General features: G+C 40.2%; 1 protein-coding gene across 2 annotated transcripts; it reads left to right on the forward strand.

Annotated features, from left to right (window-relative positions):
• On the forward strand, positions 1-27,287 carry MFAP3L (microfibril associated protein 3 like). Of its 2 annotated transcripts, none has more exons than XM_074866476.1 (3): positions 1-129; positions 14,101-14,505; positions 18,156-27,287. In XM_074866476.1, exons 2-3 carry the CDS (start codon positions 14,223-14,225, stop codon positions 19,016-19,018), a joined length of 1,146 nt encoding a protein of 381 aa, XP_074722577.1. In that variant the 5' UTR covers positions 1-129; positions 14,101-14,222; the 3' UTR covers positions 19,019-27,287. The 2 variants fall into 2 exon arrangements, with proteins under 2 accessions (XP_074722577.1, XP_074722578.1); XM_074866477.1 differs by lacking the exon at positions 1-129 and adding an exon at positions 5,518-5,643.
• The last annotated feature ends 450 nt before the right edge of the window (positions 27,288-27,737 follow it).

The following is a 27,737-nucleotide window of genomic DNA, read 5'->3' on the forward strand; positions in this document are numbered from 1 at the left end:
CCGCGCTCCGCCCGCCCCAGCCCCGGCATGGTGCTGCGCGGGGCGCGCTAAGGGGCACGGCGGCGGCGGCGGGCGCTGCCGCGGGGCGGCGGCGGCACCACCGACCGAGGGGGAGCAGCCGGCGGGCAGGTGAGCGGGCGCGGTGGGGGGCGCGGGCCGCGGGTCCACCCGAGGGCGGGCGGACGGCGGTCCCGGGGAGGCGCTGCCCGCCGCCGCCGCCTCGACCGGCCTCGCCGCGCCGCCGGCACCTGCCGCGGCTGCCGGCGACCTGCGCGCCGGCCCCTGTGTGCCGCGGGGGCTGCGGAGCTCCGCGCTGAGCCCCGGCGCGGGCGCGCTGCCCCGCCGGCGGCGGCCCCGGGGGAGCCTGGAGGGCCGGAACAGGGGGAGGGGGGCCGGGGGCAGCGCGGCGAGCCCGGCAAAGCCCCACACCGCGCTTCTGCCGGCGGCTGCTCGGCCGGCGGCTCGCAGGGAGCCCGCCGTGAGGAGCGGTAGCTGCCCGCGCAACGGGAGTGGAGTAACGCTGTGTTCAGCATTAAAGTCGAAGGGATTAATTCAGCTCAGCACCGGGGCTTGCGGGAAAATGTGCTGCTTTAGGCAAAAAAAAAAAAAAGCCCACGAGCCCCAGGCTTTTGCCGGAGCCCTTCAGCTCCCGCGGAGCCCGCGGTCGGGATCCCGCGGCGGGAGGGCGGGATGAATTCCCTGCAGAGACCTCTTCAGTGGAGCCGACTTCTTGAGCGAGCTTAAGTTATGCTGCTTTAAATTTAAAATAAAGGCTGCCTCTTGAGATTTTGCTTTAATTACCCTTTCACTTCACAGGATGGTCTCATGAGATAAAACTCAATTTCAGACGTGCCCTGACGAACGACACTCTAAAACTTCCGAGCGGTCTTGTAATAACTGTCAAATACTGTTTCTTAACGGGGCAAATTCGAACAGCATAGGACGGGGAGTTTAAGAGAGCAGAGAGCACTACTGAGCAGGCACTTTTCCAGTGCATTGATCTGGAGAGTCTTGTAGGAGGCTGCACTTCTGACGGTCCCCTTTCAGTTGTTAAATTGAAGCATCTCAAAGGGAGCTTCCCTCATAACCCTGCTCCGGAAATACAAGCACCGGCTCTGTAAGCAGTGCTAAAGACTAAATGCAACCTCATTTGCTACGTATTAGCCTGGAAGACTGTAAAGTTAGTTCAAAGGGAAAAACACAAAGGAGTTAAAGGGGCAAAAATGTAGCATTTTAGTTGTTTAAAGCCGCTACATTGTGGAAGAGTTTCTCTCTTCACTGCAGTAGGACAAAATACATCAGATCTCTTTTTCAATGGAGATGATGTTTGCATGGCAGGAATCTTTTGTCTGGTTTAGCGTGTACGGTTAGCAACAGCACCATTGATATGCTTGTGGTTGGTGTAGTAGGAATCCTTTTTTATTAGAAAGCCGTCTCATTTAGACTGCAGTATATCAGTTGATGTTGAGCGAAGCTTGCACAGCTGGAGTGCACATTGTACACCCTTTTTTTCTGATGAATTTGAAGTTTTCAGAGGTCTAGGCAAAGAGCAGAACATCCACCAAAAAAAGGCTTTCTTCCTCCTTTTATAGTGATATTTGTATTTAATGTGTTTAATACAGGGGTATTTGTCCAAGGCGTGTTTCCCATCCCAAAAGCTTAGAGATAAAATCAGTCGTTCTTAAAACATTTAACACGTGGTGGGAGCGTGGCAGTGAATTTTGAAGTGATCTGTGTTGTACAACTCCAGTTGCCTCCCTGCCCCACCCCCCCTTGCCTCCCTGCAATTAGACAGGTCCTGCTCTACTACGGAGGAAGACGGAGTCGGCGCAGGAACCTGGTTTAGGCGTATTCATCCCTTTAACCAGGGAAAAAAAACACAAAACCAACCAACAGAAATATGCAAAGCCACCCCCATATAGTTTAGGAGAGTGTCACGTTTGTGACAGTGATATGGGCACTCGGGAATTATTTAAATGGAACAAAACCAATCTGTGTTTCAGTTCTTGCCTAGAAAGTTTGGAATCTGGGGACTGACATTTCTTTTATGGTTTAAACTTCTTGCCAGTGTAAGGCACCACTGAGATACAGATGCAACTTATAACGGGGGAGTGAGCTTGCCAGGAGCTAAAGTAACCTGTACTGAGCTTTGCTAGCAGGGTCTTCTTTCTCTGTTGCACCTTTACTAGAAGCTTTTGCAGGCACAAACGCCTATGATTCTACTTTGAGATATCCTGGACCATATTAATATGTCACCAGAGGACTGTGGTGTAAGACCAAGCTCCTGGATACTTCCTGGAATTTTTTAATTCCTGCGGTTCAGAGCTACCATCCATCCATGCAGACTCATGTGCCTTTGCAAACCTCTCTTTGGAGTCTTAATTTTGTTATTTAGTTCTGTTAACTAAAACAGTGGCATTTTCTATCCACATACAGATACATCTTAGAAACATAATTTCCAAGACAATGGAGATGCTATTAGTTTTTACCAGTTACCACGATTAAAACCATTCATAGCAGCATTTTAGAGCATCGTATCTTTTATCTGCCAGGAAGGCTGCAAAGGGCAGACAAAACTTGTATCTATTTGTGTCAGGTTAGAGGAATTCAAACAGATTTAGTGATTTTGATTTAGCTATCTAAGAAATTTTTGTAGTGGACTCTCTTATTTCAGAGTAAAATTACCATGAGTAACACCTGCTTATCAGAAATAAGGAACTCTGTACAGATGTGTGTAAATATCTTATTTTGGAAGAGGGCCATCACATGCAGAGGAATTACATTAAGAGTAACCTACCTAGACCAAACTTAACATTTAATTGACATGCTTCTGCCACTCTGAGAGTTTTGTACCAAGGAAAGATCTCAGCTGATATTTTTAAGTCATGCAGGGCCAGGGTACCTATATGGCACTGCAACTGCACTGCTGTGTGCAGTCCCCAGGCGTATGTGGGTGACTGTGGTACACAGTCCTACCAACAGTACTGGATGCTGAGAAAGTTATGTTACTTTAATGTTACATTTTTCAATCTGATGTAGGAATAACTGGCACAAAAATCTGAAATTATAGAGATTTTTTAGTAAACTCTTGAGGGCTTCCAGCTTAACTCTTGTATATATATGGGCTTATATAGATGTGCTTGGAAAGGGCTGAATTGATCACATTTGTGTACAAGCAAGACTTAAGTTGCTGTGTGGTGCAGGGCAAACTCCTTTGAATCCTGTCTGCTATCCCCTTTGTTACTTGTGGAGGAAACGGGCACTTTACCCTGAAATGATCCTTTCCTATTGCAATCAGTCATGAATAGTTAGATTCCTTTAAGTTCCCCCTCTGACAAGGTTAAATCTGTCCTAATCACGGCATCCACATGTAACCTCTTTGCCATGTATCCTGGAAACCAATAAATGTGAAAGCCAGTCATTAGAAGTTATATCCATCTTGCAATTCTATAGGGATAGAGAAGAATTAGTCATACTCAAATGTTTTCTCCTATTTTTCTTCTCTTTTATATTCCAACTAAAATGGAGCCTTTTGTTCAAATAGTATAATGAAAACTGTATCAGTGCATTGAAAACATTCACTTATTCAAAGCACATTCAAAATTTAGAGTTTAAATAGGAGAAGTCTCTAGCCCCGCAAAGCCCTTCATATCTTTGTTTAAACAAAACTTAATGTTTAATTTTATGTCTTGTTTGAACATTCTACATCTGGAATTTTTCTTCTTCATTTGAAAAAAAAAAACCAAAAAAAAAAAACCACCAAACAATTAGATGTGCTTAAAGGATGGTTAGCTGTGGCAAATTCAGCTCAAAAGAGGAAGTGGAGAGAAGTGAATTGGGCCACATTCTGCATTGCTATGTTCTGAGCAGGGTCACGTAAGCCATGCCAAGATCATACGAAATCTGTTGTATTTGCTGATTTTGGTTATTTAAGCTGTTGGCAGAATAATGCTTACAAAGAGCTGGTATAAATGAAAGATAAGAGGTGAGTAAACAAAACGAAAGATACATAGAATTTGGTGAGGCCAGGCAGCACGCAGATATATATGAAAGTGTGGGAGACGTTCTCTGTGCATCATCTTTGTTCCTTCTTTCTCAACAAAGGGGACTTCTAGGCATTGATCCATCTGTGTTTACTGCAACAGCAAACCAGCAACTATGCTGAAAGCTTGCAAGGGTTAAGCAAGTGTCTCTTAAAGCCATACAGATGTTTTTGGAATAACAGTTTTGTATACAAAACTATATTGAGTGGTAATTGTCCAGCCTCCAAATAAAATACAGATGCTGAAGAAATCTAGATAATTTACATAAACAAAGTATTTATTTGTAAAATTAAAAGTTTTGTAAAGAGTACATACCTAATCAAACATAAGCTAGGCCTTAAAAAGGCTCCACTACCAGTACTGTTGAATCTGCTTTATGATCGGGGTAGCCCACAACTCAGTAGGACATTTCCACCACAGTACCTGTCTTGATTAAAAACAGCAAGCTTCTCCACTAAAGATAAAACTTTGCTTTTACTGCAGTCATTAAAATACCTCCAAGAAAGAACACTTAAATCGCTCAATCCATATCAAAATTTACCTATGAACTACAATTTATTTAACGAAAAGGTAAGCATCCAAGTTGCCTGGTTTTGTTACTTCAGTGTATTTTACAAGAAGTTGATTTGATACAGCAGAGATGCTGGGATTACAGGAACTGAGACATCAAAAGGGAACTTTTCAGAGGTTTAGCATTCTTGAGATCCTTGTAAATAACCTCTCCAATAATTACATATCAACAGCCTTCATCTATTCATTTTTTAGGTTAATGGATTAGGGTCTCTGGGTGTTCACTGACATGAGGAGAGTGCACATCAGACCATTCAAAGACATGGTTAAATCAATGGGTCCATTTAAATACTTAAAGTGGAGGGGGTCTTAAAGTCTCTAGGACACCATATGCTTGCTAATTTTGCAATGTCGAGACATGAAGTAGGATAAAGAGGAAAACTGAGGAGAAATTTACAGTAAAAATATTCTAAAACATTTACACACTCATAAAGGCAACGTGAAGAACTCCTTCATTGTGCCATTGCTGAATAGAATGGCATGTGCTTCTTTCCCTACACCAAAAGTCTGGATATAGCATTCATTTTTGATCACACATACAAAATGTGGAATCGCCTTATTGGTGCTTTCTTGTTGCAGTTTATTGATACACTGTGGAACCCTGAAACTAAGATAACTGAATCTTTATAGTTGTTAACTTTACTCTGTTACCCCCTACAGCATTGGATGTGTTCAGAACAAAATAGAAGATACTCATTACAGATTTTACTCCCTTTCTGCCATTCATGGTAGAATAAGCTATGGCCCTTGATTTTTTTCCATTTCTTTCATTATTTATCATTTGTCACCTTACAAAACAAATTGACAAATGCTTGCCTGTAATAGCTTACCAGTGCCTACAAAACATAAAATTAATTTACAGGCTTCTTTATTATAATTTCTTTTAGACAGGACTCCTAGAAAAAGGCTCCAAGTTGCCATACTGACAGCCATTCTTGTTCACTGCCCAGGGCCATACACTCAGAGGACAATGAATACATGGAAGACAGTTAAGTCCCCACATTCTGCATAAACCATCATACCTGCGCAGGTAAATTATATACAGTCTCTCTTGAATCTTCCTAAATTCCCAGCCCTTATTTTTATCTTGGTTCAAGAAATTGCAGTCTAGTCATTGTTAATCAAAAAACTTTCTTCTCTTTCCTCCCACTGCCCCATCTTCCACCTCAGTTTCACTGAAATTTGTCTTGTTGTGTTATTATGAGAAACAGTAAATACATACACCTCAGCTGTCTTCTTTACACCATTCAATATTGTGTATATTTTTAATAACATCTCATCTTCCTCATCTACCCTCTGAAGTCAGTAGTCTGAAAAGGTTATCTTTGTCTTTGAGTCTGACTTATTTTTGCTTTATTCTGTTTCAAGATTAGATGCACCACAACTGACAGTTCATAGAATCATAGAATGGTTTGGGTTGGAAGGGACCTGAAAGATCATCTAGTTCCAACCCCCCTGCCATGGGCAGGGACACCTTCCACTAGCCCAGGTTGCTCAAAGCCCCGTCCAACCTGGCCTTGAACACTGCCAGGGAGGGGGCAGCCACAGCTTCTCTGGGCAACATGTTCCAGTGTCTCACCACCCTCACTGTAAAGAATTTCTTCCTTATATCTAATCTAAATTACCTTCTCTCAGATTAAAGCTGTTACCCCTCATCCTATCACTACACTCCCTGATAAAGAGTCCCTCCCCACCTTTCCTCTCTTTGAGTACGACCATCCAGCCAATTCCTTATCCACCGAGTGGTTCATCCATCAAATCCATGTCTCTCCGATTTAGAGACAAGGATGTCATGCAGGACAGTGTCAAATCCTTTGCACAAGTCCAGGTAGATGACGTCAGCTGCTCTTCCCTTACCCACCAGTGCCGTAAGCCTGTTGTAGAAGGCCACCAAATTTGATTTGCCCTTAGTGAAGCCATGTTGGCTGTCACCAATCACCTCCTTATTTTCCATGTGCCCTAGCGTAGTTTCCAGGAGGATCCACTCCATGATCTTGCCAGGCATAGAGGTGAGACTGACTGGCCTGTAGTTCTGTAGCATCAAGCAGCCAGATCTATCTGCAGATAATAACCCATGAACTTTAGAGTCTGACTATCTACATGTGGGAAAAACCCCAACATTCACTATTGCAGACACCCTGAGTAAGTGATATTTCATTAATTATCTAAGTTGGAAATAAGTCCTCTCTATATGGTAAAGAGGATTTATCATTGTACTTACTTATGTAAGGCCAAACACAATTTTTTCAGGCTGTATCAACACTCTCGGCCTGTCTCATCATTCTAAAACACTGCTATTCAAAAATAAAAAGATCATGAAGGTGATGATGAAGGCAATTTCCCAGCATCGCATATAGAAATTTTTAAGATTATCTGTATTTTTTTCACATTGACTTCTCCAAGACAGTTCCTCTATTTGTGTTTCTTGAGTATTAGAGTTTCTTTAGGTTAGGAGGGGCCTCTGGAGGCTGTCTGATCCAACACGCTGCTCAAAGCAGGGCTAGTGTAGACCAGTTTGTTCAGACTGAGTCTAGTTAAGTTTTGAACATCTATCTCAAAGGATGGAGATTCCACAGCTCCTCTGGGCAACCTGTTGCAGGGCTTGACTGACCTGCTTAAACATTTCTTCATAAATAATGATAATTTCTGTTATTGCAGCTTGTGTCCCTTGTCTCTTGTCTTTTCACTGTGCACCTCTGAGAGGAGCCTGGGTCTCTCTTCTCTATACCCTCCCATCTGGTGGCTGAAGACAGCGAGTGTGACACCGAGTGGCTGAGCACATGTGGCCAGGGCAGTATCACACAGCCCTGATGAGAAGTTTCTGAAAGATTCCCTGGCAGCTGCTGCCCAGTTGGGGAGCCCCAGTATAGATGTGCAGAAGGAAGCTTTTCATCTTACAAACATCACCAGTGTGCCACCTATTCAACATAGCCAGGGAAGCAGATAACCATGAAGTTACGGACTGAAATCCCCCCCAAAGAGAATGAACAGAGCAGCTCTTTTGGAATCAAGCCTTTATATTTTATTTGACTAGCAAGTAACTGGAAAAATAAGTCAGAAAGTTTCTGCTAGTAAATGAGTGATACTTCTTTTCATCTGCCTGTCTGGACCCTAATAGCTTAACCTTTTCTGTAGGTGGTTTTCACTCTTAAACCTATGAACTGGCAGTGAGCCTCTCACCTTCTGTGTGGCATAAGTTGCTTCATTTGCATTCCTGTTCCAGTAAAACCTGTTAACTTTTCCTTTTGCCCGCTCTGTAAAGGCACTGCCTGTGGAAACTAGAAAAGTAGTAAGTAGTTTTTAAATAATAAAGAATTAGCTTTAATTTTGTTTCATAACATCATCCCTGATACTTATTTATAGACAAAAGTAGAGTGAAAATCATTTCATTTTCTTGATCACTTACAAGCCAAACAAGATAGCACTGAGATGTTAAAGCTATAGAAATGTAATTTATGCATTATACAATAAGCTGGCTTCTTGTGCTTCACTTCTGAATTGGATAACCTCACAGTTAATAGGATTACACATTATTCCAAGTACAAGAACAGTCCAGTCTTACCCAGGAAAAGGTATGCATCACTGCCCTCCTCTTCTGTTCTTCTGTGCTCTGTCATCATTTGTTCTGCACAAATGCAGTACTTAGAAACGTGGCCCCTCACCCACAGTCATTTTCTTTGGTGGCGGTAATACCGGGAAGCAAACTCATCTGTGATATGAAAAAATAAATGGTCAATCAGAATGTGTCTCTGAGTGCTTCATGTTCTCAGCCAGTCTGAGCTGTAAGTGTCTTCTGTTTAGACTGATGCTTGATTTTGGACGGAGAAGTTTTAACCTCAGTTTTCGTCCCTGTTGCACATAGTGAGGAGTAATACCACTACCCTGCACCTGTGCTTGTTCTGGAGCACATTCCAGGGAACTTCTCTGGATAGAAATGCATAGAGAGCATGCTAGAGCTAGCTATTGTTGTCGTTTCCTCATGTGGCTCAGGTCTTGTGCAATCTTCCTTGGAAGTTAATCCCATGAACAGTAGGTCTGTTACTTGCAGATTTTCAGTTTCTACCATTTGGGTTGGGGAAGAAAAAAACAAAACTATTTAATGTAAGGACCACTGGCAACCATCTTTCAGTGGTAAATGTCGCTACAGATACAATACAGCAAGGTAAGTTACCTATATATATGTTGTAGGTGCTGGAGGAGTTTGGGGATACCTCTGATTCCATCTTGGGAGGTAAGCCTATCCCTGACTACAACTTTGGGTGGAAAAGGTAGCTCAGAATAGTCGGGGCTGTTGTTTTTCCTTTCCATGCACTACAATTTTAAAATTTAAAAAAAAAAAGAAAGAGTGTTTATAACCACATTAAATATATTATAAACTTTTACTTTTTATAAGTCTTTTACAGGTAGCTCATGTGCTTTGGGGATGGAGGAAAGGAACACTTGTATTCTTTCCATGACCAGAAATTTAACTTTTTATTTATAGAGACCCTTTTGTGGCGAAAATGCTCCCAGAGACTCAAGTCTGTTCCTACAGAGCAGTACTCAATATTGCAGATGTCCTCCTTCATTAGTGTCCTGTGTTACTCTCAGTCTTGAAGAGTTATTACAGGAATCTTTGTTTTAGTCTAGTCAATCTAGCTTTCTCTGACTTCAGGTCAGAGTAAAAGGTTACAATTCCGGCTGCTTTCGTCAGGTTTATCATGGGCCACAGCTAATTACCGCCTCATGGCCAAGATCCAGAGTGATGGCACTGTGCCCACTTCTCTGATATTCTGGATCCTCACGCTTCTTTGCCAGAAGTGAGCAAACAGCACTAGCAGACCTATTTTGGTCTCCTTAGCCTTCTCCCCATTTAGTTGTGTGATTGAATCATAACCCGTTATATCACTTATGTTTAACAAAGGAACTGGCTCCCAGATTTGTTTTCCCTGATATCCTCAGGCTGCTATTGTGCCTACAGCAAAGCAGTAGGACAGAAATTCTCAGGAAATCTCCCTTTGCACCAGAGTCTGGTATGAGTACATTTTCTACCCTTCCAGTTCTCTCTCTGCTCCTTTCTGCTTTCCTAACCTGATTCTAGCATTTTTGGTCCTGCCCAACAGGTTAGCAGAGGGTCCCTTTAACTTTCTTGTGCAAGGTAAATCTGAGAAAACCTTTGGTTTCTTCCAGTTTTTTGTTCCTCACTACAGTGCAGAGGATGCAAACCAAAGAAAAGATTCTGTATCACTTCCTAGTTGCCCTGGGAACATTTGTCTAAACTTGCATCATAAAACACCGTTCTTCAGAGAGATCTCTCCCTGACTCCTCGAACGCATTATTCAAGTGCCCATCAAGAGCACTTCCCTGGATGGCATGTGAAAGCAGCAGCCACCATTTCCAGACATTCTGCTTTAAACCTACTGTCTGGTTATTCCTCATACTAGCCATCAAACTGTATTTATTTCAAACAGAAATGTATCTGGAGAGGTATTTAGTGTTTTCTTAATATTATTCATTCCAGGAACATACACAGGAAAGTACATTCCCAGAAGTGACATGAGCAGGTATGGATCTTCCACAGTAAACAAATTATTCGGCTCTATTTCTTAACATTTACTGCAGCTATTTATGATTTAATTCTGTGCTGGAGTGAGGGAGTCGCTGTTATTTTCAGACAAGTAATTGGCCCTTTGACCATGTTAAGAACCAGTCATATTTGTTATCACTACACAAAGGTACAGTTTTTACTTTCATATGCTCTGCATTAAACACAGGTAGACATACAGAATAGGCATACTTTACCTTGTTCCTGCCATCACACACTTTCTAAACATCCATCCACAGCATCCCTGTGCTGTAGGGATTCAGTGGGCCACCAACTGCCTTGAGCTTCCTAATACAATACAGGTCCTTCCTTACAGGTTTTTTGTTCACCCATTGGGGTGATGCTATTTTATTTCCTTCTGGAATGCAAATTGCTCTCCACACTAAACACCTTTTTTGATTACTGCTGCTTTTTGTGCCATCAAAAAATATGGTAGGCTCAAATATAATAACAACAAGCCACAACCAGTAATTAGCAACAAAAGCTTAATCAGTTTATGTTGTTCTTTTGCCCTTCCCATTGTCTTAATCCAGCCAGTCTTTGTTCCTGCCTCCTTGCCAGGAAGTGTGACGTGTCTTTTGGCTTTTCTGTATGGTGCAATGCAGATCTATAACACTGTACAGAAACATTTTATAGAGTGAATATGTGTAATCATAAAGAATGGCTGTCTCCAAAGTTAATGGAGTAGTAGAAATGAGATGTAAATAGTTACTGAAGTGAATAGGCAGAATTGAAGGATTTTTTCCAAAGCGCAGATTCAGACAGGCTGTACTGATACAGAACTTCAAAAGCGCAGGCTCTACACACTTTGCATAGCTGGAAATGGATTTCTGAAGTCATTGTTTATGTAGCTTTATATGACAAATGAGATTTGTGTATTAATTTAAAGTTAAAAATTTTTCTGGCTCTTTGAGACAAATATTTCCACGTTCAATAATTAGAAGAACAGAGAAAAAAATTAGGGCAGGCTTGCAGTTGTGACAGGTATCCACACCATGCATACAGCTTATCTAAAAAAAACATAGTTTGTCATTTCTAGTAATGAGTTGTCCTGCAAAATGGAGGAAACTATTTTGCTCTTTTAATAACAGCTGTATCTATTTGTATGAAATCAAGTTCATTGTTTACAGAGAACAGGGGATGGATAAGAAAACCACCTAAGTCAAATATTACAAGTTGAAGACAGTAATGTTGTTTTCTTTCCTTTTTGAATAAAGAAGAAAAGAGGAAAGGGGATTGTTTGTTTGTTTTTATTTTAGTGTTTCCTTTATATATGGAACTGACCTAACCTTGTCAGCAGTCATTTTCCATGCTAAGCTAGATGAGTTAGCATGGTGTCAACCAGATCTTTAATGAAATGTAAATAGTTTTGCAAGTGAAATGTTCATTTGGGGAAAGTTTATTAGATAGTTACCTATATTTGCATTCCAGCTAGATTCCTCTAACTAGTAAGTTTCACTAAGTTTCAGTTATTTACCTTAGAAACACATGAGTAAACCCAATGTAGTTAGATACTCTGATGTGATTTTAACATCATTTGTGGCCTTTAGACTCTGAGTGAAGTTTTCAAAGGTGCTTATTTTGAGGGCAACATTGTGGCCTCAGTCAGTACTGAATGCCAGTTGTGTTCACTGGGAGCATAATGCGGCCAATAGAGAGCACATTTGTAAACCCCCCTCCTTGTCTACAAACCGAAATCGCTGTTTAAGAAAGGACTCATTGTAGATGATTAGTTGAGGGAAAATACTGTAGTGAGAGTATGCAAAAAGTATACAGGCAAAATGGGTAGTGCCACAAATGGGAAAGTAATGGGAAAGTCCCAACTTCATTTGTATCTCAAAGAAACCTTAGTCATAATTATGTCACTAGCGAGTAGTTTCCTTTCTAAATCTGCTCAAAAAATGACATTGAAATGACTGTCAGGCCTGTCAGTCTGACATTGATGCCAGGGAAGGTTATGGAACAGATAATCTTGAGTGCCATCATGTGGCACGTATAGGACAACAGGTGACCAGGCCCAGCCAGCATGGGTTTATGAAAGGCAGGTCCTGCATGACGAACCTGATCTCCTTCTGTGACAATGTGACCCACTTAGTGGATGAGGGAAAGGCTGTGGACATTGTCTACCTAGACTTTAGTAAAGCCTTTGACACCATTTCCCACAGCATTCTCCTGAAGAAACTGGCTGCTCATGGCCTGGACAGGTGTACTCTTCACTGCGTAAAAAACTAGGTGAATGGCCGGGCCCAAAGAGTTGTGGTAAATGGAGTTAAATCCAGTTGGCAGCTGGTCACAAGTGGTGTTCCCCAGGGCTCAGTATCATGGCCAGTTCTATTTAACGTCTTTATCAATGATCTAGACGAGGGGATCGAGTGCACCCTCAGTAATTTTGCAGATGACACCAAGTTGGGCAGGAGTGTTGATCTGCTTGAGGGTAGGAAGGCTCTACAGAGGGATCTGGATGGACTGGATCAATGGGCCAAGGCCAATTGTATGAGGTTCAACAAGACCAAGTGTCGGGTCCTGCCCTTGGGCCACAACAACCCCATGCAATGCTACAGGGTTGGGGAAGAGTGGCTGACAAGCTGCCCAGCAGAAAAGGACCTGGGGATGTTGGTCGACTGACAGCTGAATATGAGCTGGCTGCGTGCCCAGGTAGTCAAGAAGACTGATGGCATCCTGGCTTGTATCAGAAATAGCATGGCCAGCAGGGACAGGGAAGTGATTGTCACCCTGTACTCAGCACTGGTGAGGCTGCAACTTGAATCCTGTGTTCAGTTTTGGGCCCCTTACTACAAGAAGGACACTGAGGTGCTGAAGCATGTCCAAAGAAGAGCAATGAAGCTGGTGAATGGTCTAAAGAACAAGTCTTATGAGGAGCAGCTGAAGGAACTGGTGTTGTTTAGTCTGGAGAAAAAGGAGGCTCAGGGAAGACCTTATTGCTCCCTACAAGTACCTGAAAGCAGGTTGTAGCGAGGTGGGTGTCGGTCTCTTCTCCCAAGTAACAAGGACAAGAGGAAATGGCCTCAAGTTGCTCCAGGAGGTGTTTAGATTGGATATTAGGAAAAATTTCTTCACCAAAAAGGTTGTCAAGCGTTCAAACAGGATGCCCAGGGAAGTGATGGAGTCACCATCCCTGAAGGTATTTAAAAGACATATAGATGCGGTGCTTAGGGACATGGTTTGGTGGTGGACTTGGCAGTGTTAGTTTAATGGTTGGACTCAATGATCTTAAAGGTCTTTTCCAACCTAAACGAGTCTGTGATTCTATGATTATCAAGTACTAAATATCCTCTTTTAAGAGTATTCTTCCATGCTATGTTTTATCTCAGAAAACTTAAAAAAAATGCAGTAACTTAAGAAAAGTGAATGGCCTGAGATGTTTTGCTGTGCGTGCTATTGTATTTGGACCAAATTGTGAATATTAAAGATTCCAACATCAGCTCCAAAAACCTTTCCTGAAGCAGTTCTTTCTTACACCATGTTCCACAATTCACCTAAGACATGCACGTGACACAGTTGCAACACTGAACTGGTGGTAGTGACAGCTTTAATGTGCTGTACTTTTGTTTTTACTGTTGATTTTGCAAATGTTAAAAAAAAAGGAAAATCTGTAGAACTTTTGGCATAAAACTGTAGCTGCTGCTGTAGCTAAATTGCTGCTAAGTGTCTAGGTGATAAAAGCCTTCTCCCACGCCTGCCACTCTGAACAACACTATTGTCAGGAAAATGTATGCATCTTTTTCCAGTAAGAATAAGGACTGTGATAACATTAGCATTTAGACAAGACACTGAGATGATGATAGTGAAATGCATTAATGGATGTGTCACTATTTTAAAAGAGCACATCTAATGGATTGTTTATATATGCTATCTCATTGTACTTATTTATTTATTTTATAGGATATTTTAAACATAAAATTGCACAGATCAAAGTAGAACTCTCCTGTGACCTCACTTCAAGGGCCTGTGTTTAACAGAACCAATCCCAGTTCTCAACCAGTTGTGTATACCACTGAAGGAAAATGAACATACTGAACAGCCACCACTTTTTGTACTTTCTGCCTACCACACGCCTTGTCATCTTATTGGCAGCTTTGACGACTGCTGAGGATGTGACTAATAGCACTTTCAACCGCACTGACATGAACATGGGATCTGTGCCTGTGGTGATCTCCCATATCGACCATATTATAGTCAAGGAGGGGAGTAGTGCCTTGATTGACTGCAACGTCCAAGGTAGTCCTAGTCCACATTACAGATGGTACAATTCCAACGGCCGCCTTCTCCAAGAGGAGGAGAATAAAGGTAAGATCTTAGTATTATCACTGATGTAGTCTGTCCAGAGACACACCAATAACCTGAATTTTGTGGCCTGACTGTGGTATTTTCCTGTGTGAAAATATATGAAAGCCTGGTGGCAGCCATAAATTTGTTGTGCACACCTTGGAAGAAAACAATTAACATTTTTTTAATGTGTTTTTTATAGCAACACACAGCAAGAAGCTGAAGCACTTAGCAGAAGGTGTAAGCAGGTTTCTTTTCATTGGAAGGCTTCGGGTTTGATTCTATTTCCCATTCTGTCCTCTTTTGTTCTTCTCTGGCACCAAAAAAACTGACTAAAAAGCTGTTTTCCAACTCAAGGGAGGATTCTCTTGAGATATGAGAATAGTTTGTTGGCGTGAGTCTAACACAGCTAACTCCCTGATATGCCTCTGTCTTTATGCATAGGGCCATGGGAGTGTGAGAAACAGGAGATGCCCTAAATGACCAACAGAAAAACCTATATAGGGCAGCAGTTGGAAGGATCAGCCAAGTTTGAGCCTTCCTGGCTTTAGTTAAGACTCTTCAGTTGCATTTGCCAGAGACCTTAATTACACATGAGCTTGTTTTCCTTAAATGAAGGGTTTGGGTGATAATCCTAGTTATACTTCTAGGGAACATTTCGGGTGGGGGGGGAGGTGGAAGGTGTTTGCTCATGTAATCCTTCCATACCGACTGCTTTGTTCACAGCATGATGAAATAAACTCTTAGTTATTCATACTAAATGCAAGATAGCTTGCCTAACTAATAGCTGACCTGAGGGAGAACTCTGTTATGACGGGAGTAATGATTGACCCAGCTGGATGTGCAACAGCATAGTGTATCTGTAAAAAGCTTACTGCATAAATAGTTATATTTTGCATTACAGTATTTTATCATTTTCTGAGTAAAGCTAGAGAAGGGAAATACTTGAGCTAATAAACAGACTTTCAGATATAATTTGTGCAGTCATGGCAACATACTGTGATTAGCGCACTAGAGTGTTTTACTAAGGCTCACTAACAGAAATTTTCCCCTTTAGTTAGGCATCTAACTTCAGGTCTTTGTATAGTCAACTGAGAGAGGTAGCTACTAATGTAAATGTTTAGGTAAGTGAGCAAAAACTTTGAGCAAATCAGTAAAAGTTGCAGATGTATCTGCAACATCACTTTAACTTAGACTTTCAACAGTGCACTTTTTCCTTTAAGAAACTGACTGTCTTTTAAGAAATGTTTCCTAGCACAAGACCTTTCTTTACTATGTATATAGTTACATTGAGTATGGCATTGAATTGTTATCAAAACCCAGCAATGATACCTTTTCTAATCATTGTTTTCTCATTAGGCTTATACTGTCTGCCAGGATCCACTGGCACAGAGCCAGTCACTGAGTCACAGTTCAATGCCATTATGTCATTTATAACAGCTGGAACCAGGATACATCAGCAAGGCGTCTTGTCATTTTACAATTAATAAAGACCTACTTTGCCAACATTGCTATTCAAAGAAATACCGAGCAGCCAGTACTCTATTTTTTCTTATTCTAAAGGTGGAGAAAGAAGTCTCATCTGTTACAGATGCTGACATTTCCTCTGTAAGAGAGTTCTCCTCTGAATTTGCCTAACTTTAGCAGATTGGGGTGATTTTTTTGTGTGAAGGTCTGCTTTAGACTGAGCTTTTTATTTATTCTGTCTTTCTTAATTTCAGGCAAAGTGATTCAGCTGTTTTCAGGAATTAAGCTAAGGCAAAAAATAGTGTTTCAGCTAAGTTAAAACTTCTAAGTAAGAGGATAAAAAGATGTAATTAAGAACTGTCTGTACAGGAACGGAGGCAAAGATCTTGTGGGAATACATTCTACATAGACTTCTACTGGAGATAATGTAAAAAACTATTTGGATGAGCCATGTTTAATTAGAAGAACTTTCACAATGGTAAAAGCCCATAACTACTCTGAATTAAAGGCTTTCTTTGACTAATGAGTTTCAGAATTGCCCCCAGATTCTTCCTTGAAAGGAATAAAGTAAAAAAATAGAATAACCTTTTTAATAACAAAAGAACTTCCATAGAAAGGATAAAATGCATGTAGAATCACGGTATATGCCAACCTTGGGCTGCAATCAACCAGGACTGCAATCTTTGCCTTGTGATTTACATGCATTGCACAGGGGCTTTGCGCTGTTTTAGTCCTCTAATCACAGATTCTGTGTCTTTGCTCACCTGTCTTAATAGACTTAAACTGCAGCTGGTTAGGTTAGGTTTAAGGAAAAACACCTTTCTGATAGTAAAGATAGGTGAACACCTGAAATTCCTTCCTGTGGAAGGTTATTGAAATTCCATTACCACCTTCAGCAGATACCTGTCAGGAATGTTTTGGGATTGTGTTACAGAGATTAAAAACAGTTGAGTCTGCCTCTGAGCAGCAGTATGCCGCCTATGTCATTGTTTTAAAAGGAAATCTTCTGTATGACATCTCCCTGTATGAAGTGTTCAGAAGGCACAGAGGCACTCTTACACTTTCTGGCTGTTCTCTCCACCATGTGAACACTTCCAGGGGTGGGTTTACACGAAGAAAAGAATTGACACCAGGATTTTCTATTGGAGTTGAATCATGTTTTTTATAGAAAACTTGCAATTTAGTAAGTCGTATCACACCAAATAAATCAAAAAATATACATCTTCAGCTCTTATTTGATATTTGAATAAAAATGAAACTTACTTGGTGAACTTAATCTAATTCATTACAAATATATAATGGCAAACAGTAACTAGCTGAATCTTGAATCACTTTAGCAGTGATAGGAACACTGGATTTTAACATGCTATTTCAAACTCAGTTTAATAGCTAAATTGTTCTGCTGTGCCAGGTTCAAAGGATATGAAACGTTACATGTACCTGTAGCGACCGAAGTTCCTGATTATATTACACTGATTGAAATGACTTTTAAAAGTAAAAGAAGTTCCATCGTGGTGCGTAGAAGTTCAAATTGGCAAACAAGATGTTCTCTTAATTGGTCACTGCTCTTCGCTTTCCCATCCATTTTACTCCTCCTGTCCTACTGCCCTTTTTTAAAAATCATACTTCAAAATTAGATTCTGAACACCTCAGAGGGCAGGCAATGTAGTATATGATGTCTGAAATGTTAGCGTTTTTAAACTTGACATTAACAGAATTATATGAGATACTGTAACAAAACACTAAAAATAATCCAATTATAAGAAAATGTTCCCAGCGGCTCAGCCGGTCAGGGAACAAAACAAGGGGTCTTAAGTAGGTTTTTCTGCCTCGCAATCTTATTGTTACTGTTCTTTGAGGAAGTGTGGCATGTGTTTGGGAGGCTCTCTGGGGTAAGTAGTCCTATCTTTATAACTTAACTCACCATAGGATTGTGATAGATGTCATGCATATTAACATTTTTTTGTAAGGCTCTTTTAGGGCATGATCCAATTATTCACAGTTGATGTCAGGGATTTGACAGTAACACAGCTAGGATCTCAGGGACAGACAGGCCTTTCTGATGGTAAATTCTTTGTGTTCTTGTGAACATTATTTCCTTCTTCCAAAATTTGAAGCCAGTTTGAAAAACTGGATGTTTAAGACTATGCTGGTCATGTGAACAAAATACTTCTACCTAAATTACTCTGTCTTCTCTCCGGCAGGAAAATGGTGGTTTCTTGACAATGGGCTACTAAACATTACCAGCGTGTCTTTTGAAGATAGAGGTAAATACACGTGTGTCGCATCTAATACATATGGCAGTATTAACAATACCGTGACACTGAGGGTTGTTTTTACCTCCGGAGATATGGGAATCTATTACATGATTGTCTGCCTTGTAGCTTTTACCATTGTTATGATACTGAACATTACTCGGTTATGTATGATGAGCAGTCATCTGAAGAAAACAGAGAAAGCAATCAATGAATTCTTCAGAACAGAAGGGGCAGAGAAACTCCAGAAAGCCTTTGAGATTGCGAAGCGTATCCCAATTATCACTTCAGCCAAAACGCTCGAGCTTGCCAAAGTAACCCAGTTCAAGACCATGGAATTTGCTCGCTATATCGAAGAGCTTGCTCGGAGTGTACCTCTGCCACCTCTCATCATGAACTGCAGGACTATAATGGAAGAAATTATGGAGGTTGTCGGTCTGGAGGAGCAAGGACAGAATTTTGTACGGCAGACAGCAGAAGGCCAGGAAACCACTGAAACAGATGAGCTGTATATGATCCCGAATGCTTTGAAGCGCAGTGACTCTCCCACAGCTGACTCTGACGCATCATCACTGCATGAGCCACCTCAACAGATTGCAATAAAAGTGTCAGTTCACCCGTTGTCCAAAAAGGACTGCATGGACGGTCAGTCACAAGAAAGCATGCAGTTGGACACCAAGGAAGAAGACACTCCTCAAACACCAGCACTTCCTGCAGAGCCCCCTCCTGAGCCTTCTGCTGAACTCAGTTCTGATGACACAGCATTGGCAAATGACAAAAATACATGCGTTATATATGAAAGCCATGTATGACAGTTACTCCTGAATCTATGCATAGCAGGAAAATCAGGTGGAGCTCTTTTAAAAATACATATTGTACTTGCCGCTAAGCCTTACCTGGAGACTATCATAGCAAAAGCATGTATGTGGATTATTTGGCACTTTCTGCTCAGTTTGACTTTAGTTTACCATGATGTAAGGCAGATTAATTGCTATTACATTAATATTAATTGCTCTTTTCAATTAGGAATATTTCCAAGAAACATTTACCTCAGCATTTTCTAGGTTGGAGTCACCTGTAGTGGCCTCCTGGAAGTCATTGGTAGTCTTTGATATAGGACACTTGAACTTACTAAACATAAAACTGGTGTTCATTTTCTTCCTTCACTCTCATTATTTTCATCTGTTGCATTTTTGCAAATATTATCTTCTGAATTTGAAATACTGCCCAAGAGGCAGCACTCCAGTAGCCAAATAAAATCCTAACAGAACCCATTTATAAAGCCTGTTTGCTCAGCTGCATTGCGATTTAGAGGGCTATTAAAGAAAGTTAAAATGTTTCCATTTCATTTGAGATGACACTGCGTAGGCACATGGGAAATAGTTTCCCCTTTTCCACGAAATGAAGATGCCAACAATTGTTTTTTTCACATCGAGAACCAACTTTGAGGTGTATTTTACAGATAGGAAAGTCTGTAAACATCTTATAGAAAGTTGCGGTCCAGCAGCTCTGCAGGGGTTTTTTTGCATATATTTGACCATTTTTTACTTTGCCAGAAGTTTATATGGAAAACAGCTGTAAATATGCAGATGTCTTGTTTTGTACTAATTTGGTAAGGAGTAAGTATGCACTACCATACCAGAAGATAAGCAGGTTCCTTAACAGTCCTACAAACACCAGTAATCAGCTGCTGACAAGGCTGAAATGGCAGAATACCTTTTTACTTGGATTCTCAATTTTGCGTAGATTCATATTCTGAAGACCAAGCCTAAATGAATCTATAAGCATAAGTTTGAGAGTGTTTTATCCAAACTAAAAAAGATTATAATCAAGTGTCCTGTGAAATTACAATGACGATCACACAAACTGTTTACTGTGTTATAATTTCTTTGGTATTTTAAGAATCTCCTACCTATGTAGGATGTTCACTGCTTGAGTACATGTGACTCTACCCCAGTAAAGCTTTAATGATCACAGCGATTGTGGCATTAAAAAGGATCAACATTTATGCCAGGAAATGCCAGGAGTGGAAGGGAAGTGGTAATTTCTATTGCAGACAGACAATGAAAAGGACCTTCTCTGCAGTGAGTCTGGAAAGAAAGCACTTACAAGGAGGAGTTTGTGTAGGATTAATAGCATATTACTTAATTACCTGACACACATTTAGTTTGGAACTAATGAACTATCACCTTATAGTTTTTAAGAAGGACTGTAGTGTTAGTATAGATACTCAAAATAAGTCTGGAATCAAGTATATTGCAGAAAAAGAAGTCGCTTAGGTCTATGGGGAGATGATGTATGGATGGCTCTCTGGACATTTTATTGAAGTAGCCACATCTACATAACATGTCCATTGGAGGCAATCAGGTATATTAACTGCACGGGTAATTGAGACCAAACAAAGTCAGTGTTGCAGCTATCTAAAAAAACCCTTGATAATGAACTGAAGTTTTAGGTCAACTTCCTCATATTAAAATGCAGAGCTTCACTAGCAGTGCAATACAGGAACACCCCATGACTTTACGTAGGTGATGCAGAGAGAAGGCTTCATATTTACCTGTCTGTGGTTATTAAAAAAAATACATGTTTAATAACAGACTTCAGATTTTGCAACCAACTTGTGATAAGGACAGCATTTAGTTCCCTGATGTTTGTGCTCACCACAGTGGCCAGCATCTACACAAAATGCATTTGCACATGCCCAAAAGGAAACATGCAAGGGCAGTCCCTTTAGGAATGTGGCTGGAAATATTTTAGTTCCAGTGAAGCAATATAAATCTAGAACACAGGGTAGATTAAGAGAATACCACAAAGAACCTCACTTCTGACCAGTGTGATTGAAAATACTACTGATGCAAGCTGTTAACTTCTTGTCTGAGTCCAAAGTATATTTCTGTTCAGTGTTCACATCAGATTTTCAAGTTACTGAATTTGCTTCTGGTATGAAAATGGATGAGGGCAGAAACAAAAGCTGGAACTTGCACTAAATTCTTTTAATTCACCTTAACCTCCTGAAAACAGGCATCTTGATTTTTCTGCCTGTCCAGCATTTACAGACGATGCTCATGCATTCTAAAGTTACCTGCCAGGTGCCCAACTAAGATTGCACAGATGAGCAAGGATGTTCTCCTTGAAAGCATAAAAATAGCTTTTAAATTACACTTTAAAATTTAAAAGTTTCAAAATTATTTATTGAACTACAGTATTTTGATTGGTTTTTAATTATAAACTTTTTACAGTAGAGACCAGATCCCTTCATGTATTTATATGGTGACTGGTACCAGGCAGTTCTGATCCTGACTGCTGCCTTTTGGCTGTCCGCCTGCCTATTTATTATTTATTTATTGAGAAGCATTTGAGAGCAAACATTCCCCATGGTTTTCTTCAGTATCTCTGTGTAAACTTCCTTGAAGGTACAGATTATGGTTTTTTCCAAAGTTTGCTCACAAAGAGCGTGTATTTGAAGTACACACAAATGTGTATTGCAAACCACATACGGCAACAGTTAGTTGGATTAGATGTGCATAATAGGTGTAGTGCTGAATTCCTGCTGTTGCAAGGTCAAGGGAAACCTTGACTTTGCTGGAGTTGGACTCAGAGCTGAGAGTTCACAGGTAGGACTGGTCCAGCCAGTCTGCTATAAATTCTTTGGACATTTAGCTTTGTGGTATCATCGGAATAAAAGCAGCACAGCACTGTATGTGAAGAAAATGCAGGTTGTAATGGTTCTGGTTTATGTATTTTTTTTCTATTTTCAGGTATGCTGCTCAGTATCTTTATGCATCCATTATATAACAGCTGTAAGTCTAAAGCTTTTTACATGCTTTCAGGCACTTCCTATGGGGGAGATAGTTGGGAAGCAAGACCTAAACCCATCTTTCCTGTTCCAAACTTTCTGGCTGTGCTATTATAAAGTAAACAATTCTGTCTTGCAGTATTTCTTAGGGAATGGCTATTTCATGGTGCAAGAACACAATTGACAAATATAAAATTAATGTGGCTCTAAGAAAACATTAACATTTGCATTGTTATGCATTTTCTTGCACCTTAAGCACTTCAGGGACATTAGAGTGATCTGTTCCCATCATTAGACTACGCACACCTTTTGTTACATTGTTCTATTTATTATATCACCAAATGCTAATTATATCACTAAAACACTCAGAATCTGGAAAATCCAGTCCAACTGAATTTGTGTTCTAAAAGCCTAAGGAACACCAAGCCAGACTTAGAAAGTAAAAGATATTTGCAGGATATATTTACACCATTTTAAAATATTTTTGCCAAAATTTCATGAAACATGACTAGATTTCTGCAGCACAAGAAATCAGTGTTGGATTTGAATTGCACACTTACTATTCTTTTTTCACTAAATGTAAGACTATATTAATCAGACCACTTGAACATAGTACTCACTATCTACTTACTCAACATTTTCTTTTTGAGCAGCATTTGTTTACTGCTGATCCTTTTTTGTTCTCTGATTTGAGTATGCTTGTGATGGAACCTACCCTTCAGTCATTTTTTGAGACTGTAATTTAAAAAATTTTAAAAAAACATAAATCAGCATTTTTGTGCCGTTTTATTGGTAAAAAGGTAAGGCACAGCACTTCACTCCTGTGCTTAAAAATTACTGTATAATCGTAAGAGTTGCTGAATGGCATATACGGGCAGATGTTGATTTTTTTTAAAATCAGTGCCTGTTTTATTCTAATGTACATACTGTGTCGATTCCTTGATTTGCAGTTCTCTTTTGACAAAAATACTGTAATATATAACCAGGGCTTTCTGACGTTCAGTTTGGTTCAGATCAACTAATTCTGGAAAGTGTTAACAGTGTCGAATTTTAAAAGTTCTCATGGAATATCTTGGCAGCATGCTATTTAAGAGTTGGCCTCTTAAGTATGCCATACTTAGTGGGACAGCTGAAAGCTTCTTAGATGCAAAGGAAATGCTTGCACTAAAGTATCTTAAGTTATATTTCATTTATTATGAAATTCTGTTTGATTTTACAAGAAATGTAAGACAAATATGAATGTGTTCTTTTGAGAAGCAGTTACTGTATTTTGATTTAAATAACTGTTCTAATTTTATAGTTCACGGCCGTAAACCATGAAGTTCATGGTTCAGTTCATGCTGAAGTGGCAAAATGAAATGTGATCCAGTTTGTAAATTGATCATTGTTTCAATAAAGAATTTGCACAGAGTATGCCGAGTTTGTACATACTCAACAAGACGATAGTTTTCTAATAAGAATATGCCATGGCTCCAGTTCAGGTGGAAGTGATCTATGTCTTTCATTGTACATCTGCTAATATTCCAGAAACTTTGTTCAGGAGAAACAGCTGCTTACCTAGAAAGGAAGTTTTAATAAAGCTCTGAAAGGGAGCTGCTGTCATTATTCAGAACATAGACCCAATTGTCAATCAGTATTGTTATCAATAGCATAGACTGATCATGTATGTAGCATCTTCTGTTTGGAAGCACGTCAGCACTTCTGCATGTTAATCCAAAGGACTTTTTTGTCAGCTGTTTCCTCTCTGAGCCCTGTGATGGGGCCTTGCAAAACGTCTTGCTGTTGTTGCAGAGTTGGGGTCTATGAAGTAAACATCTCTTCTCCCAGAGGCACCCTGGTACCAAGACAAAATAGAAGTGTGGGTTGCCATACCTGTCCCCATACCTTCATCCACCCTAAAAGGATGAGGTGAGATGGCTTTCCTGTCCCACAGCAGTTGGACTGTATCACTCCATAATAGTCTTCAGCAGGACTTAGTTGAAGCAGACACTGTAATACCTTGTCCTGGCTTTTCTGGTGCTACACAGCTAGCAGCCAGTGGCAGTCACTGACGGAGATGGAGTGGGGGTGACTTGCCTTTTCACACATGAAAGATTTGCTCTTGCCAGCTGCCTGTTCTAGGCTGAAAAACATAGCCAATAGCAGGAAAACAATAGCTATTTCATGTTTTAACTCTGCTGTTTGAAAGAGTGCTCCAATTTTGAAAAATATTTTCAGAAGCATTTTTATTCAACAGTATCAGTTGAGTTAATGGGGCTGAGACATCCACAATCTATCTACAAATATCTATGAAAAATAGTGAAGGGGTCACAAACTGATCATAAAAATGGAATACATATGGCTAGAGCCATATGCTATTTTATTGTCTCAGCATGGGACCCTATATTGCAACTGGGACAGTTTGATATGCTGCAACTTTTTTTGTATATAGAACAGCACTGCTTGAGGATGCTCCCTTCCAGCAATGCTGAACTCCTCCAACAGCTTTGCTGGAGCATTTTTCAGGAAGGCAGGGTAACACTATGAAAAAGGCTGCCCCCAGCCCCAGTGCTTCTTATGATGCTTCTCATGTGGAGGAGACTGCCTTACAACAGTACTACAGAGGCTCTCCAAAACTAAAAGCTGGGGGTGGGTAGTATCTCCACAAAGATGGGGACAGTGGGGTGTCTCTGCTCTCCTACTAAGACTGGAGTTGGGGAAAGCTGGTGCATAGCTCAGGGCTGGTACCCCAGATATTTGTAGTGCTACAACACCACTTTCCCACAGGACTGTATATCTTCTAGCCCACATACTGCACTAGTGCCCAAAATAACCAGCTAAGAGACTTGAGAATCAATTCCTCTTCAGTGTCCATTTCTTCCATCTCTTACTCTCCCTGTCATACCTTCCTGCACTTTTTTCTGTCCCTACCAGCTCCACAGTGCTAATTCTCAAATGACAACAGAGTGAAGCTAGTGATCAGGCACATGTTTCTGCACTCCAGGCACCTCTGTTCCAAACTGACCTTTCATAAGTCCTGAAATGGATTTTTTTTTTTCCAGCTGTACCAGGCTCTAACGCTATTTATGTACTATATTTAGCTCTCTGGCTCCCAGGCCTAAACTGAGTCATTACACTCTTACAGTAAAGGCTGACTCGTGAATCCATGGTATTGTGTATAAGTCTGTAAATTTGTCAAAGACAGTAATATAAACTGAAGCTGTTTCCAATTTCTTACTCAAAATCAGAATGTATGGCAGCAAACAATAAACGTGGCAGACTTAGGACAGGCGAGTTATGTAACAAGAAGCTATTTCATACTGCAACAACACGAGGCAAGAATGAGAAAAATTAACACCCAGCCTTGTATAGCATGGAGAATACATGTAAAGCCTTGCTTATGACTGAGTAGAAATATAGCGTCAGTATCAAATCAATTTGCCATTCTATAGCCACTTTCTACTTTGAGAACAGATTCCTGTTATATCTACTCTATCCAGGCTTTTCCTATGTGGACAAGCACCTTAGGCATGGAAATAGTACAAGAGTTATCAGAAGGGGCCTTGTCTCCCTCATCTACCATTTTTGAAATTATTTTCAGGACTATTTAGCTATGCATCAAAGGCCAACCACAGACTGCCACCCTGTTCTGCTGTGGAGCCATGGAGTTTGGGAGCTCCCGTTGGAGATGCACAAGCTGGTCTTTCTGAAATACCTCTGTCTTCTCTTGCATAGGTTTTGATTATACCACCCAATAAGCCACTCATATTTATTAACAGCTCAGGCCCAGTCATTCTCAATTGATAAGTACAAAGAAGCAAAATAAATGCCGCCACCCTCCTTCTGAAGCCTCTTACTGCTTCTACCTCAAGATTAGCCCTGATGGACAGATAGATCCTGAGTTATTTGGGTATCCTTTAACTCCTTCCTGCTGGTGAACACTACCTTAGTCAGAAAGCAAGATTCAAAAAAAGTATCAGTCAGAAAAAGAAGCCCCCTTCTAAGGAGACAAGCATGGATCTTGCCTGTTTAAAATGTTTCATTATCCTTCTCTCTAATACATGCAGAGTAAACACCCTCAGGAAAAGACAGTAAAAAATAGAAAGAAATTTAGTAAGATTAGAACAGGAAGTTTTTTTCATTTTAAACATCCAGAGGTGATTTATCTTCAAAGTATATCAAATTGTAACTCATTTAATCATGTGTTCATTTGTTTTGAAACATATTCAAGTGGAGAAAAAGGAAATTCCTAAAACCAATGAAATTTTCACCCCCAACCCCAAAGTAAATTATCACAGAAATACAAAACATACCGCCCAGCCCTTCTCTCAGGATACCTTTTATCAGGGAAGATATTTCTAGTCCTTTTTATGTTTCTGCTTAGGTGACTGCAGCTTCCTTAAGGGACTGGTGGAAGTGCATTTCTTTTCTGCTGTCTTCTTGGTTAAATACTATCTACCCTGTGTGATCTCTTCTTTGTGTGTAAAAATCAATATTCCACTGAATATTTATCTTCTTGCTTCCTCTCCCCATTCCATTTTGATACCTTTTTTTGTGTTTTGTTTTACTGCTTGGATTTTGTTTTGTTTGCCCTAAAATTCTTCATATTTTAAAATAAATCAGAGGATCCTAATGTTTTTTCTGTTGCCTGTTTTGGGGCAGGATCACTCACACCCATCTGTATAATTCAATTTTAATTATGCAGATGTACAATTAACTATTCCAAGATTAGTGCAGAATGAACTAATCAATAGGCTGAAGCAGAATTCTTTTGCAGAACAGCATCAACAGAACAGGTAAAGCCATAATTTGCAAGATACAAGTGAAATAAGTGTCCTCAGTCATACATGGGTCTATGAATAATGTTATGTTCTGTCATTTGTTCACGTGAAAAGTCATATATTATAGACCTCTGCCATAAATAATGTTTCTTTTTGCTTAGCCTTCCATCATGAATGGAATAGCACGTTTGCACCATCCCTACACTTGTACGTCAGCTACCCGTTTTCTGGATTGGTTTATATTATTCATTGGATAGCTTGCCAAGTGCAGGGGCCTCTCTAAATTAGATATTTTTAAGAGACTGCAGACAGCTTGGTGACACTATGCAAATTATATTAATTTCAAATGCATTGATAAATGCTTTTTCACCTTTTTTTTAACTGAAATGCTGTATTTCTATATAGGCTGATATTTACATGTTAATGGAGTCATTTCTTCTGTATTCTTTTAACTAGAAACTCCAGTTTTTCATGTGTGCAGTAAAATGACAGTAATCTGCTGCTGAATAAAACTGCTTTTTGCAACTATGGTTTCTACATTTCATAATCCCTGTGTAATCTCTGTTAAACCCAGAGCTCATTCTTTAATATATACAGTACAAATGAGGTGAAAGGCTCCAAATCTCTGTTATTCATGTAGTCTGCATCAGACTACTAGTTATTTTATTATAACATATAATAGACCTGCCCTGACACTGTAACTCCTGTTGCAGTTACCAGAAATAGCCCCAGAGCTTTAGCCAAATGTTATATGATACAGCACCACTGAGAACTATGTTCCTACTCTACACCAATTTCAGGAAAAAACTCCAGAGAAAACCCATCCCTTCTCAGCAGGGAACCAGGGACTGAAAGCCTCTGAAGTACTTAACATTTCACATGTTCTTCAGAAAAAAACTCAATACCTAGGTAATTTTTGGGGTCTTGCTTGTAAAATTGATGCAGGATCTAAAATATCACCAAAGACGGAGCTCA

The sequence above is a fragment of the Strix uralensis genome, chromosome 4, assembly GCF_047716275.1.
Source record: "Strix uralensis isolate ZFMK-TIS-50842 chromosome 4, bStrUra1, whole genome shotgun sequence".
Classification (NCBI taxonomy): Eukaryota; Metazoa; Chordata; class Aves; order Strigiformes; family Strigidae; genus Strix; species Strix uralensis.

Excerpts from the sequence above, each read along its gene's own strand:
- MFAP3L (XM_074866476.1), top strand. The coding sequence starts at position 14,223 with ATGAACATACTGAACAGCCACCACTTTTTGTACTTTCTGCCTACCACA. Across the intron at positions 14,506-18,155 it reads CCAAGAGGAGGAGAATAAAG|GAAAATGGTGGTTTCTTGAC; the intron begins GTAAGATCTTAG and ends TCTCTCCGGCAG.